General features: G+C 29.1%; 2 protein-coding genes across 2 annotated transcripts in view; one reads left to right on the plus strand and one right to left on the minus strand.

Moving 5' to 3' along the window:
- Positions 1 to 12271, plus strand: part of LOC126908527 (uncharacterized) — a 45938-nt gene extending 33667 nt beyond the window's left edge. Inside the window, exon 3 of the mRNA XM_050690689.1 lies at positions 12187 to 12271. Within this exon, the coding sequence (XP_050546646.1) occupies positions 12187 to 12230 (44 nt within the window). The 3' untranslated portion in view covers positions 12231 to 12271. The remainder of the gene's footprint in view (positions 1 to 12186) is intronic.
- Positions 1 to 16735, minus strand: part of LOC126908525 (uncharacterized) — a 78119-nt gene that overhangs the window by 13875 nt on the left and 47509 nt on the right. The window lies entirely within an intron of this gene.

Raw genomic sequence — 16735 nt, forward strand, 5'->3', positions numbered from 1 at the left:
AATGTGAAACAGAATATTTGACACACAACAGAGATTTCCCAGAGTTTATACAATTCATGTGTAATAAGATGAATTCATTTTACACTGAATCAATTAAAATTAATTACGAGGATCTTGGATTTATTCAGTTGATAAATCCAACAAATAATAAGTAAGTATAACCTAATTTTAAATAACTTAAAATTAAATACAAAATTTATGATTTTTTTATTAGTGTTATAATTTCAAATATCACATCTAAGCCTTTTATTATAAACATATCACAACTTTTTATGTAAAAAGGCATAAGAGTTAATACTATTTTTTTAACGATGTAAAAAAATCAATTTTATATTTATTAATTTTACTAAGTTCTCCAAATTACAATCCAATGCAATGAAATCCATTACCTGTTATGTTGTATTTAAATATGGAACAATCTTTTTGTTCTAACTTATACTTATAGTAGTTAAATAATAACGCAAAATGTAGTTAATAAAGATATAATCAATCAAAATAAAACATATAAAATATTGATACACTTAAAACCGAATAAATAAATAATACACAAAATAAAAACTTAATGTCACAAACGTACCACACGGAAAGAGATTACCTTCGGTACTCCCGAGGTCTTCTTTCTCTCCTCCCTTTAATTCATTCCATTTCATCTTATATACTAACATGTTTTAGCTTCGATGCGAAGCAGAGAAAGTATTAATTTTACTATGATGTGTTTTTTATTTTTTTATTTTTTTTTTATGTCTGTTGCCACTTTTTCTCAGCTCTCACTGGACCGATTTTTTTCAAAAATACGTCAAAAGATCACAAATCATATCTAGTCGAAGACATTACCCTCAAAAATTGAAAAAAAATTCCCTAGTACCTCGTAAATGGGGGAAACCTCCAAAAAAATTACAAATTTAAAAATCTAAATTTTCTCATTTTTTTCACTTTTTTTCTTAAAACTTCCATAACTTTTTCAAAAACAAATCAACATCATTTTTTTTATACTAAAACCTTAGATATTTCCCTTTAATTTGATATCATTTTTTTGAAAATCTAACACTTAACCTGCTCATTGGGGAAGATTTAAAATAGCAACTTTTTTACAAAAACTAACTTTTTCAACTTAACTTTTGAAAGTGTTCCGGAAATACTGCATCCTTTAAACATATATAAAATTAAAGCTTACTTTATGTACTATAAAATGAAAAAAAAAATTTGTCCCGACGAACTATCTTCTATGCGTAAATGGCTACCGTATTCAAAAATATGCTATTTTTGTATTAAAATTCTGGGTTTTGTATTTTATTTTATTTAAAAATATCTTATTAGGGGAATACACTGACTTTCATGAATATTATATAATTGAATTGACATAGAATAAAGTTCATAAGAAATAAGAAATTAAACTTATTTAAATTTTTTTGCTTTTTTAAAGTTGAAAAAGTAACTTTTAAATTTGACTTAGCTTAAATAGCTAATTTTATCATGCGACGAAAGCGACGAACAGTTGCCGAATCGGTTGTGTCTTTCACGCCTAGGGTACGTGGTTCAAAACCGTCTGTGGATTTTCAAATTTTGCATTTTTTTTTTGAGTTAGAATAAAATGTTGAAATCACTTGATATTTATCTCATTTAGATTCAATAACTTCATTAAATTTAAAGGATCCTATCACAATAGTCTCCCCTCGTAAGAAGAAATTTATATTCATGTTAATATTATTTTACTATGTAGTTTTTTTTGTGGTTACGATTTATTTTGCCAACCCTCACTAGACCTACTTTTTTCAATGATACGTCAAATGATTACAATTCGTATTTAGTTTAAGTTATTACTCTTAAAAATCGAAAAAATATTCCTTATTCAAATAAAAAGTAGCTTAACTAGCTTTTTCCATACAAACAATTAAAATCATTAATTTCTAATATTCTTAAAGTATTTATTTTCGAATTAGATTTGATATGATAAAAGTATTCAACCACAAAAGTAAATAATTTTACTTTGTAATTTATTAATTTTTTAACTCTATTTGTGTGTGCTACCACCAGTCTATAATATTCCAAATGTTTTTGGAATATGTTGCTATATAAATCATAAATTAAAAAAAAAAATGATTTTTAGTTTCACCTGAATTTAACGATGGATTTTTATTATAATCAAGTTTTATAATACGCTTAATTTAATAAATCTTTTTTTTATTGGTTTTCTTAGATATATAATTATTAAAATTAATTAAATTCTGGATATTTCCATTGTAGAATTTTTTTAAACAACAAAAGTTAATTAGAAATGATTGCTATGATTTTTATTTAAGTGATCTATTACGATAAAAATGCAAAAAAATCGAACTTTTTTGATAATTGTGCTGTAAATAGTAATAATAAATTTCCTGATTGCATTAATCTTAATCATTAATCTGATATAAATCTTAATTTCATTTTTTTCTATTTAATAATGTAAATTTCAAACTTGCAAAGTTGAGCTAAAAGTTATGGTAATAAATTCATTTTTGTTCTATTACAACTTTCACTTTAAAGGACAAAAAAAAGTAGGTTCAAAATGATTACTTTTAACATATTAAAAATCAAAATCAATAATAATTTGAAAACAATTTTAAAAATTATATAATATATTATTAAAAGAAATACTAATCTGAGTAAAATTAAGGAAATAGAAGTTGATGTTGCTTTTGTCCATCAATTTTTTAGAATTAAACACTATCTACAGATTTGCATCGAAGCGTTTCTAATGATAGTGATTTTAATCATCGTCAGAATAAATCTATACTGCACCTAACTATGCAACGTCCCCACTATGCCACGACCCCACTGTGCTGGGTTTTTTTTTATTATTTCAGTGCTGTCTTTTATAATGACAACATCGTCTCATTGCCAAAAAACCTATCTATGACCGTCCTAATATTTGATATGTTCATATCTCTAATTATTTTTTTCAGAACTAGGTTAAAAATAATCGGATATAGTACGTCCCTTTGCCTCGACCAGTGGTTACTTTGGAACGATTGAGATGTAGAATTTGTTATTTTCATTTTTATTTCCAAATTTTCCATGGTGGTTATAATAAAGTTAATTAATTTTTTTGGTAGATCGAAATCTTTCAAAATATTAAATAGACTTGGCTAGTGATGGGCATTTTCGAATATTTTAAACTATTGTTTTTAAAACTATTAGAATGGTTTAAAAAATATTGAATTAGTTCTACCTAAAATTTTTATTTAGTACACTTAATTTTATTAAGAAGATATTTATCGAATACTTAAAATAAATTATTATACAATTAATAATAGTAAAAATTAGTGATGGGTATTTTCAAATATTTTAAACTATCGATTAACTATTCAAATTGTGTTTATACGAACGAATAGTTTATTTTTGGCATAGGCTATCGAATAGTTTTAAAAACTTTTCGAATAGACTATCGTATATTTTTTAAAACTATTGGAATAAATTGTGTAACTATCGAATATTTTTACTATTCGAATAGTTTTTGAATGACTATCGAATAGTTCGAATAGTGGAAAACTATCGAATAGTTCTATAGTTACTAATCGATATTTCCCATCACTAGGATTGACCTATATATAGAGTCGTATGATTTCTTTAAGTCAACAATTTATTTACCTCCTTGTTGTACTACCAATTTTTTTGAAATATCTGTTTTCTTATAAAATTTTATTACTTGGTTTTATAATTTACCACATCAATAGGTTAAGTTGGAACAATATACATTATATTTTTAAAAATATTTTATTACTTTTTAATTATTAACGCAAGAAAATTTATATAAAAATAATATACTACATTAGATAATAATTAATTTATAAGATAATACAAAACGTTCGTTTATTGTTGGTAGTGTCCGCTTACTTCATGATTGGGCCCCTGGTATATAATTTCCACTAGACTATTACAATATATTGGAATTTCTTTATGAGGGGAATAGTTTTCAAACAATTGTCCCACATTCTATACCATTTTATATCTAAACACCTTACAACCTAAATATGCTATTTTACAAGAAACAATTATGACTTAACAAAAAAAGTTAATATGTTAAATTACGTTTAAATAATAAAACTATTTTTATTTGAAAATAATAGAACATAGGATACTACTAACTCTTTTTACTTAAAACTGCCATAACAAGAGAAATAATAATTATATCTCTCTTTCATTCGACATACATTATTTTAATCGGGATATAAATAAGGTAATAGCAGATTATGTAGCTTTTGGAATAATCAATTTATTTTTTTAAATTAAACACTATCTACAGATTGCATGGAAGCATCTTTTATTGTAGTGATTTTAATGAATGTCAGATATCATTATATTTGACCCAACTATACCACGACACCACTGTGACGCGACCCCACTTTTCTGGGTTTTTTTAAAATGAAATTTTATTTTAGACTTGATGTTGTAAAGGAAAAACACTACAAAAGTTTTTAATTTTTTACATATAATTATTTTAGCAATAACTGTACTAATGAACATCATAATGAATTATCATTATTATAGTATATTATTTGTAAACAAATTTTATAGCGATCACATTTAAAATAAGTGTCATATTTTTCAAGAGAAATACAAAATTCTAGAAAATCAAAACTCTTTTTGAGCTACCTTTGAGCTGATCAATGTAAATTAAATTTTAGAGAACGTATTTTTCTCAACTTAGACTTAAATTATGTGGTAAGGCTGTCAATTTTATTAAAGTCTTGATATCATTGTTACTTTGGGGTGTAATATCCTTAATGAATCATAGTGTATATATATATATAAAACTTGCTATTTTAAAATAATTTAACTAATATAATTGAATTTTTGTATAGGTTTAAACCTCCGATTGACGAATCTATTAATCAAGAACTTGGAATCATGACACTCAATACTTTATTTAGTGATGGTTGTTGCGTCTGGTTCAATATGTATAATAAATAAATTGATAATTACGAATGTTTATTAATTGTGGACTGTATCTTTTTATTAAATATTTTATTGTAAGCTGACGATTTGTCCGCGCGCGTACGTATATCGAGCATAACTGGTCTTATATTGGTCGGCGACCATCATTATTATTGGTATCGCTTAATCGCGTGATAACGAGCGCGAACACACCGCCTACCTTGAAATAACACATTTCAATAGAATCAATATAAAGTACATATAAATAATAAGATTATGACAAACAATTGACCCACATTCATGGCCAAAAATATAAACAATAATTCTGTAAAACATTCTCAGATAAATAACAAATAATTAGAACTTAGAACTAACATATCATGCTTTAAATAAATTACAAATAATTAAATTAATATATAAATAAATAATAAAAATTAAGGTAACTAAATTTAGCAACAAACATTAACTTCAGGACACTTTAACAATGAACATATTTTATAATAGAGATACAAATAATATATAATACATTACATACATAAAAATAAAAAACAACAAGAATTTATATCACAATATTTAGACTAGATATTATTATTATCTTTTTTTTTCAAATCATAAGCATTTTAACATAATTTACTAAACATACATTTTAAACATTTTTAATTATTTGAACTTGCTGTACAATTTCCCTCGAAAGGTAATGGACATAATTGACGAACAGCTCGTTTATATACACCGGTTGCTGTACGGATAGTAGCCACTCGTACGACGCCATCAGAACCACTATGAACTTCCATTATTCTTCCAATTGACCATTTTAAAGGGGGCAAGTTTTCATCACGCATGAGAACTACAGTGTTTTTCTTCAAACCAGGACCATTTGATTGTGACCATTTTTTTCGCTCTTGTAACTGATTGAGATACTCGTTCTTCCATCTAATCCATATTTTTTGCGTAATTTGAACAACACGCCTCCAGCGAGTTAGTCTGTTCTCCATAATATTCGTTACGTCACGTTCAGGAAAAGCGGATAGCGAGTCACCTATCAAAAAATGACCAGGTGTTAAAACCGATAAGTCACTTGGATCCGTGGATAAAGGTGTCAACGGTCGCGAATTTAATATGGCTTCTACTCGAACAAGTATTGTATATAACTCTTCATAGTTAAACAGAGCATTACCAATCGATTTGAGCAAATGTGCCTTAACAGATTTAACAGACGCCTCCCACAATCCGCCAAAGTGAGGACTACGGGCCGGAATAAAATGCCATTGAATTCCTTTATTACTTAATTCATTTTTAACTTCTGGTTTAGCTAAAAGTTCATGCACTTCTCGAAGTTGTCGATTAACCGCAATAAAGTTTTTTCCGTTATCTGAATACACGTCCGTACAATAACCACGTCTATCACAGAATCTCCGTAACGCATTAAGGAAAGACTCCGCTGTCAAATCGCCTACTAATTCTATATGAATAGCTTTTGTGACAAGACAAACCCAGATACTGATATACGCTTTAGTCTTAGGCGCGTTTCTTCGCAAACTAGACCGCACAAACACTGGACCAGCAAAATCTACGCCACATTTAACAAAAGCTCGCGCTGGTTCGACTCGGTCCTTAGGTAAGTCACCCATGATGGGCTCAAATACAACCGGTTTGTATTTGAAACATTTGACACATTTTCTAGATATATTTCTGGCTATATTACGTCCATTAATCGGCCAATATCTCAAACGTATATTAGCTAACATCGCTTGTGGACCGGCGTGTAATGATTTTTCGTGTTCATCCAGAAATAATAATTTTGTAAAAGCACTATCAGCGGGTAACACTATCGGATGTTTTTGAAAAAATGATAGTGAGACGGCATGTTTTAATCTACCGCCTACCCTGATTATACCATCGTTGTCTAGAAATGGTTTAAGACGAAAAAGTTTACTTTTACTGGACACTAATTTTGAGTTTTTTAAGTCACACAACTCAGTAAAAAATTCTTCTTGTTGCGCTACCTTCACTAATCGTTTAAGGGCATTTTCAATTTCTGTAGCTTCAACAGGACCATAAATATTAGTGTCACTCGATAAAAAATTAGACTTCACACGAAGACAATAAGCCACAACACGTAAAAGTTTACTTAATGAAGAAAATAATTTAAAAATTTGATTAAAAGAATTATTTTCCGTTGTTAAGAATAAATTAGTAATTACTTTTTCTTCAGACAAATATTCACTTTTAGAAGTAAGTTCTTGAAAGTTACTTGGCCATTGAGTATGTTCCCCTTTCAACCAACTAGGTCCGTTCCACCATAAATCTAAACCTTTCATTTGTGATGGAAAACAGCCTCTTGACACTATGTCCGCTGGATTGTCGCTGGACGCAACATGCCTCCATTGTGAAACAGACGTTAACTCTTGTATTTCACTTACTCTGTTTCCCACAAAAGTTTTCCAACGAGACGACGGAGATAATAACCAATTTAATACCAGTGTCGAATCTGTCCAATAAAAATATTCATTTATAGGTAACTGTAATTTTGGTGCATATTTTGACATAAGGCGAGCGGCCAAAAGCGCAGCTAACAGTTCGAGCCGAGGTAACGAAACTACCTTTAATGGCGCGACTCTTGATTTTGCACACAATAAATTTATTACTACTTTACCATAAATGTCTGTAGCGCGTGTGTATATACAAGCACCATAGGCTTGCATACTTGCGTCAGCGAACGCGTGTAATTCTAGTTTTTTAATTTTTTCGATGCCGAGAACTAGACGATTTATTTTAATATTATTAATTTGCTCCAGTTCCACACGCATTTTTGACCAATCTTGTTGTAATGGAATAGATAAAACGTCATCCCAGTTTATTTTTTGCAACCATAACTGTTGCATAATCATCTTAAACCTAATTATTACTGGAGCGATTAATCCAAGTGGATCGAATAGCGACGATATTTCGGATAGAACTAATCTTTTTGTAAATCGACCAGATACTTTTATTGGTTTTATATTGTATTGATAGCAATCGTTCTCGTGATTCCAATATAATCCAAGGATTTTAGTAATATTTTTATTAGGCTTTTTTACATCGTCATCAACTTTCCTTAAATATAAAGGTAATTCTCTTAACAATAGTGGTTCATTGCTACACCATTGTCTCAACTTGAAACCAGCACTCTCCATGATTGATATTAAATCATCTCTTAACTTGACCGCCTTTTCTAAAGTATCTGAACCACTTAGGAGGTCATCCATATAAAAATCTTCATGCAACGCTCTACAAGCTTCCGGATAATGATCAGCTTTTTCTTCGGCTAGTTTTCTAAGACACCCGGTTGCTAAGTATGAGGAAGTCACAACTCCGTATGTGACTGTTTTTAATCTAAATACTTGTACAGGTTGTTCAGGATTTTCACGCCATAAAATTCGTTGGAAATCTCTTTGATTCTCAGAGACCCAGATTTGCCTATACATTTTTTCAATGTCCGAACAAAAAACATATTTATGCGTTCGAAATCTAATCATTATTTCGGTGAGTTCTTCTTGTATACACGGACCCTTAAATAAAACGTCATTAAGACTTACACCGTTGTCGGTTTTACAAGAAGCGTCAAATACAACTCGTAGTTTAGTTGTATGGCTACTCTCTTTATAAATTGCATGATGCGGTATATAATATGTGTTTTTAGTACTTTCGTCTCTCAAAACTCTTTCCGTGTGATTTAGTTCTAGATATTCATTTATAAATTTAGAATAAAGATTTTTGAGTTCAATATTAGTCTGCAGTCGCCGTTCTAATGATAAAAACCGTTTTAAAGCTATTTGATACGATTCACCTAGTAGGGAATGATCCTTGAACGGCAATGATACAACAAATCGTCCGTTTTCATTCCGTTTGGTATTATTTTCAAAATGCAACTGGCACGCCTTTTCATCTAAACTTAAAACGTTTTTAGTTTTGACCTCTTCTAATTGCCAAAATTTCGCTATCTGGTCATCTAAATTAATTCGGGCGTTTATATCATTTTCAACTACATCTTGTTGGTGTGGTAATACAGTAGTTGCGAACATAGATGTAGTGAAGCTTGCTGAGATAGGACCGGACACGATCCAACCGAACTCAGTCTTTTGTATAACGGGACCATTTTCAACCGTCTTTATTTGATCGGAATACATTAAGTCAAAGAAAATTTCAGCTCCAATCAGCATATCTATTCTTTGTGGTGTGCCGAACAGCGGATCGGCCAAAATAATATCTGACGGTATTTTTAACTCCCTCGCATCAATACCCGATTGTGGTAAGAGACTGGTCAGCTTGGGAAGTGTTAAAAAATTCAAGTTTGTTTTAAAATCTGACACGCGAGATTTAATAATCGCTGATACCTGGTGTTTAACATTATTCGGTGATTCGTTTATTCCAAAAACAGAATACGCTACATTTTTTCTTTTCAATTTCAAATAATGGGCCATTGACTCGGTGATAAAATTGTTTTGTGAGCCGGAGTCTAGCAATACTCGGCACACTACCGGTTCATTTTTATTATTATACGCATGTACTACGGCAGTAGCTAGCAGTACTGACCTGCGGCTACTGTTGTAATTGCCTTGATAAGTGTGCGCGTTTGTTAATATCGGCTGTTGTAGCGTTGTATTATCTGGCACTTTATTGTCAATAATACTTTCTACGTTATCTGAGTTGCCCACATTATCTGTCTTCGAATTTACGTGCAATAAACTATTATGACCGCGTCCACATTTAGCGCAACGACGGGCCTTACATATTTGTTCATCTGCATGTGCTCTTAAACAAATAATACAATGGTTTAATTGCTTAATTTTATTGATACGTTCATTTACCGTAAGTTTTAAAAACGACGGACAACGATAAATAGTGTGCGATTGTTTACAATAATAACAAGTAACGCTACCGCCATTTGTGAACAATACATTTATTTTACGATCACTTCTTTTTTGAATAAAATTTTTCTTGCTGAAGCTGCGTATATTATTATTAGATTGTAATTTGCTAGACGATTCGATAGCTTCTAGCATTCTAAAACGCGATTCTAAAAACACAATAATATTTTTTAATGTTGCTACCTCTGACCTTGGTGATTCGATTTCCCAGCTACGCAAACTTTGTACGTCCAATTTAGATGTAATTAAATGTATAATTAGTGACCCCCACAAGTCGGGCATTTGACCAAGATTCTCTAGAGCTTTAATATGACCCACTAACGTATCATGAAAACGTCGAGTTTCTTCAGCACTTTCTTGGTATATTGGACTTAAATCGAAAAGCGACTTAGTATGCACTTGAACTAACAACTTAGTATTACTATAACGCTCTTTTAGAGTTTGCCAGGCGATTGTATAATTGTCAGAAGTGGTAGGTAAACACTGTATTACCTTAGCAGCTTCTCCGCTTAATGAAGATCGTAAATAAAAAAACCTTTGCATATTATTGAGATTGTTATTCTCGTTGATCGCTGTGGAAAACATATCATAATACGATTGCCACTCAGAATAATCTCCTGAAAATTTAGGTAGATCGATTGGTGGTAATTTGATTATAGAAGAACCGAATTGACTATTTATAGTATTGGGTTTAGTAGGAATAGATTGAATATTTTGAACGGAACTATCATTAATGCTGATATTATCAGATGAACATAGTTTCTTTATAAGTTTATCGCATTCGGCTAAGACTCCAAAATAAATATTCTCCATCTCCTCTCTATACCTTTCCGTTTCTTCCGTAATTCCCGTAAGTTCTTCTATTTCTGCTTGTACCGATTCATAATCTTGCCACACCTCCAATATTTTATCTCGTCGTAGTATGATTTGACTGGTGTCAATATTTTCTTCTCCACTCTTTCTCTCAACAAATAATACAAATCGTGATAGTTGGCCTTTGAACTGACCACGACGAATGCTTAACTGGACTTGCTCTGCCATAACGTTGATATCTATTCAGATAGTCAATTGTATTACGCGATTACAATAGCGCTCTATTGCATTAAATTCCGAGTGTACTATATAGGGTTTGGAATAAAACCAATGATGTTCCTATTATAACACACGTTACTCGAGTTATGGGCGTTTTTACCGTATCACCAAAAATAGAACGAGATGAGAAATAGAACTAGCGAGTCTATTCATTTACGAATCTCGAACTAATTGCGAATGGCGAACTATACGATAAATAAAGTAATAAAAAATAAGAAACGCACTTAAGACGGTACACTAACGCACTTATTAAAAAACGTACGACGACGAGCACGGCGATGACAAACTTACAAAATCAAATTATATATTAATTTATTAATGCGGCACGATGGACCAATGTTGCGTCTGGTTCAATATGTATAATAAATAAATTGATAATTACGAATGTTTATTAATTGTGGACTGTATCTTTTTATTAAATATTTTATTGTAAGCTGACGATTTGTTCGCGCGCGTACGTATATCGAGCATAACTGGTCTTATATTGGTCGGCGACCATCATTATTATTGGTATCGCTTAATCGCGTGATAACGAGCGCGAACAAAGGTAATTGGGATTCATTTGGCAAAATAAAAATTCTATTTGATAATTTAATAGTAAGTGCCACAACTGTGATAAGAGACCTGGTGACAGATCATAATTTTCATCTTAAAAAATTTTACTTCACACAAATGTTGAGGTGTAGACTTCTTGATGTACTTTTAATATACAATACGTCATTAACTGCTTTAAGTGGAATGTGTAGAAGTTATAAAGACTTAAACGAGTATCTGAAATGTATAATATATCTTTTTGGCACAATTAATAATACAGTAAAAATGTTCGATTTTATGCTGACTATTATGGAAAAAATAAAATTATCAACTTTATGGCTACCCGAAAATTTATTTCCTAGCTTACGTTCAATTTTTAACTTAATATATAATTATGTAATTGATCTTAAAACTAATGATGTAATACGAAATATGTTTATAAACAAACCTGAAGTAAATATTATAAATTTAGCTAATGATTACATGGTAAGTTTTCAGAAAGCAAGATTTAAGTTTTTCAGTATGCTACGTAATTTAAAAAGTCAAAACAAATATAACTGTTATTCAGAAGGTTTAATAGTTAATAAGGAACATCTGGACATTAAATTTTCTAACGCTGAACTTATTATTAATACAACAATGGCAACTGACTCATCTGTCACCAAATATGAATTACTTTCGAAATATTTATATGACTTTTGTGAAAACTATGTTAAAACTAATTACATAGATACAGGTTTTCATAAAATACATCAACATTATTTTTGGCAATGGCCATAGTCTGTTTTTTTTTTGTTAAATTGTGGCATAACATTTAAGTANGTTAAGTATATAGCTAATTTTGGAATAAATTTTGTTATTTGTATATTATGTCAAAATAACCAAACATAAATTCATCAAAATCACTTTACACACAATAGAAAAATCATTATTAAAATCAAAAATATAATTTTTTTAGTTCTTAACAAAATAGCTTTGATTGGTTTAAAAAAAGTTAAATTTAATTGGCAAAAATTACGTCATAATTTCTGTAATTTTTTGTATACAGTTTACATTTATTGCCATGTCATCACAATAATATAATAAAATTTTAATTTTAACACTCTAGTATTAATAATATTAATAAAATTGTATTATGAAGTTAAAAGCAATAATGTTTAATAATATTATAGAATTTAACCTAAAAGATTATAAATTAAAATTTTGTGTTGATGTATTAGAATATAATAAATCAATACAAATATTCATTAGCATCTAATTATAATTAGATGCTAATGAAACTAAATAAATCATAAGAGTAAAACATTGTCTTTTTTGAAATCATTACTAACAGTTAATGTTGGATCTAGAAACTTATGACAAAGTAATTTACTATTAATTATCATAATATACTGGTCACTACCATAACATGGGATATTTATACCTTATATTCATATTCTTAGAATATAATCCTTTTCAAAGAAAAAAAATTACTCTAGTCTGTTCTAATCATGCTCTAGACAACATTACCCCAACAATGTGATCATCATTGTCGAAAATTTTGAATAAAAACAGTTATAGTGGAGATTCTTATTTTTCTAAAAAGTGCTTTCTAAATTTAATGATCCATAATAACTGTTCAATTTGATAGATAAACTCCAAAGTAAACCAAAAAGTACTTATACTTGTTATATTTTCAATTTTTTGGCTAAATTTAGAATGTATTTTCAATTAAACACCAATAAATATATCACTATGATGGTGGAGCTAAAATAAAATAGAATGGATTATATATTCTCTCAAAATATAGAGGTGCTAAATCTTAATAAGTATCCTCAATTTTGTCAGTGGAAATATTTTAATGACTTTTTTCATAAAGTTCATAAAGCATAATTAGTTAAAAATAAGTAATTTTTGTATGTTTTATTAACTTTAACAACATAAATTAATGCAAATTTCTAGGATTTCCTATGAAATGACTATAATTTTAATTATTTTAGATGTACATAAATCCAAACTCTAATTATGACTAACGGCAAACATTATAATGAATTAAATATTTTTAAATAACCATAAAAACAATATTATTTACTTATTTTATCAAATTTATAATTTATAACACTACTCTTATATAATTATTTCTTAATTTTATTTCTAATTTTACACTTTTAAGGTGATAATAGACATTTTTTTGACTTATAAGTAGTATTTATTTCTTAACTTTTGAGTGATTAAATATTTAATTTGGTCTATCTCTTATATCTATAAACAAGGCAGTGAATTTAATACAATAAAAAAGTGTTAAATATGTTCTTAAAATGTGCACTTTAAATTTCCAAAAAAAGTCACTAAAAATTTAAATAAATAAATAATTTATTATTATTCTTATTGAAATTGAAATTTTTATATTATCAATCTAATGGCCGATATTATTTAATTATGGCTGAATACCGCTATGCTCAGAGATTACTGTTGTCCTTGTATCATATCGAAAGAAACGATTGCCAGTTGCCTTTGCAATTATAATTAAATTTAACACCTCGTAGCTCAACTTATCAGAATATTCAGATGTTAAATTCATGATCAATAAATGATTCAAGAGGACGTCAACCTCTACAATAATTCAGTCAGTCCTCCTGTTAGTATTGTTGTATGTCACTGTGTAAATTATTTATATAGATATATATATATGCCTAATAAACGGCCCAGTGATGTTATGGGAGGCCGAGATATGGGCACATGCAAATGTGATCGTATCAGTATGTAAGTAAACTGATTTTTACTGTTCCTTATTTATTGAACAACCTATATAACATATTTATATAGAAACTCGACATAATGTTTAAAATTTAAAAGGAAAAATTACAAAAAATTATTTTAAGTAAAAAATCTAATATTATAATGTTTTTTATTTAGAGAAAAATCGTATAACAATCAAGAGCAACAAAAAAAAAAAATGTATGTATTTTTTTAACAAGCTGTTTCGGCCTATACGATAAATGTTGTTATTATTGTGTTTTCTTATCGGTTTTCGGCGGCTATACAGTCGTCAGGATTTATAATAATCTAGTCTACCTTTGTACAGCACACAGTTCACGTACACATAATATGCGCATATCCATTTTTTTGTACTTAACCTCTGATTTTAATTGTATTTAAGATTTTTTTAGCCGTAAGAGATCACGCCCGAACATATGGTCCTTCGCCGTAACGTCTAGTGTATATCGGAAACATGAAAGTGAGAAATTTTGCGTAACGAAAGTGCGTTATTAGAATACGTGAGTTAAGCGTTGTATGTGCGTGTTCGTAAATAATTCTAACAAACCGAGTTAGAAAAGGGTTAATTTCTACCCGACGTAGTGTGTAGCAGCAGCGATTGCTATACGTGGAATAACATAATATTATTATATATTATTTAGGTATTTTAATTTAAAATTCGTATAAGTGCGTTAGATATCGTCATAAGTTATGTGAAAAAAATATAGTTAAGTGTAAAAAACCCGTGCCCAATATTTATAAAGCCTTAATCCACTGACTGCTACGTTGAAAACCACGTGGTCCCGATAGTAATTTACAGTTTAGATCGATATCTTGTTGATCCGGCTAATGTTATTCCATGCATGAATTGTTATTGACCTAACTTTTTCAATAGTAATTATCCGGAATTATTCGTATTACAATTAGCCACAACATAACCGATACTACCATATTAATGTACGTAAGATGAAAAAAAATATATAGTATTCAGTATGTAAGTAAATTGATTTTTATTGTTCTCATGATTTATAACAATTAGCCTGTTTCCTTACTCACTGAACAAGCAGTATAACACTTATATATAAACTCTACATGATGTTTAAAATTTAAAAGGAAAAATTACAACAAATTATTTTAAGTAACATAACTAATATTATACTATGTTTCTGTATTTTTTATTTAGACAAAAATCGTATAACGATCAAGAGAAAAATAAAATGTATATATTTTTTTTAAAAAGCCTTATTTATTTTAATAATGTCAATGAAATATAAACTTTATTTTTTGTATTTTTAAGGCGAACAATACGTTTCAGCTATTAATAACATTTTTGAAATAAAATAAACTTAATGAACTTCAAATAAACACTAAATTTGTAGAATCGTAATGAATTTGAAAGTATAGACTATAAATAGTTTTAATAAAAATAACATCACAATAATTGTAAAATGGAATTTTAAAATGGGCATCTTAAAATTCAATATAGTATAAGTAATAATAATTTTTAATAAAATAATTTCAATAAAAAAAAGTTTATATTTAAAGCTGTGCGACGCGAAATACTCGGACGACCAATCGCCGAGTGAAATCACGTCTAAAGGTTCCTTAAAATAAAATTAAAAGAATAACGTTTTTAATGGACTGTAATTTATTTACCGAAATTAAATATGTACTCTCTAATACAGTAACAAAATTGGTTTATCTTAAATCTATTGTTAGTACTTATATTTAAAAACTAATATACTAAAATACAACAACATAAATTTTTAGTAATTAATATTTTGACAAACAGAAAATGTATAGTCTGACCTTGCTTTCTGTACCCAAAAGAAGANCATCTGCGACTAGCGCGTCGATCGTCTCAAATTCGTTTACGCGATCTATATCAACAAGAGCATTCAATATGGCTCCCTGTTGTTCCTCGAACTCATTAATATATTTTTCGATTGTGTCTGCCCGTGAACAAAATGACGGTTGTTTCGACACGTCTGTACGCGCTTCGAGGGATAACGCAAACACGTTACGTACCGTGCGTACTGCACTGTCACGAGCGGCTCGCGCACGCACTAACACCCGAGATAGCTCCGGTACTACCTTTATGTTTTTACTGCGCGGCATCTTCAATTATTCGTTTTGTGTGCAGAAACAAGATAAAAATAGGATTTAAGCAGCAAAATAGGCACTTACAATAAAAAAAACCCTATAAGCTAAGCAATTAAAACAAATTCTAAAAATTACATTAAAGATTAAAATAATAAATTTATAAAAAATCCGTCCCGAATGGACCAAAATGTGCGACGCGAAATACTCGGACGACCAATCGCCGAGTGAAATCACGTCTAAAGGTTCCTTAAAATAAAATTAAAAGAATAACGTTTTTAATGGACTGTAATTTATTTACCGAAATTAAATATGTACTCTCTAATACAGTAACAAAATTGGTTTATCTTAAATCTATTGTTAGTACTTACATTTAAAAACTAATATACTAAAATACAACAACATAAATTTTTAGTAATTAATATTTTGACAAACAGAAAATGTATAGT

This window comes from Daktulosphaira vitifoliae, unplaced genomic scaffold (assembly GCF_025091365.1).
Source record: "Daktulosphaira vitifoliae isolate Bord-2020 unplaced genomic scaffold, ASM2509136v1 Scaffold_5, whole genome shotgun sequence".
Classification (NCBI taxonomy): Eukaryota; Metazoa; Arthropoda; class Insecta; order Hemiptera; family Phylloxeridae; genus Daktulosphaira; species Daktulosphaira vitifoliae.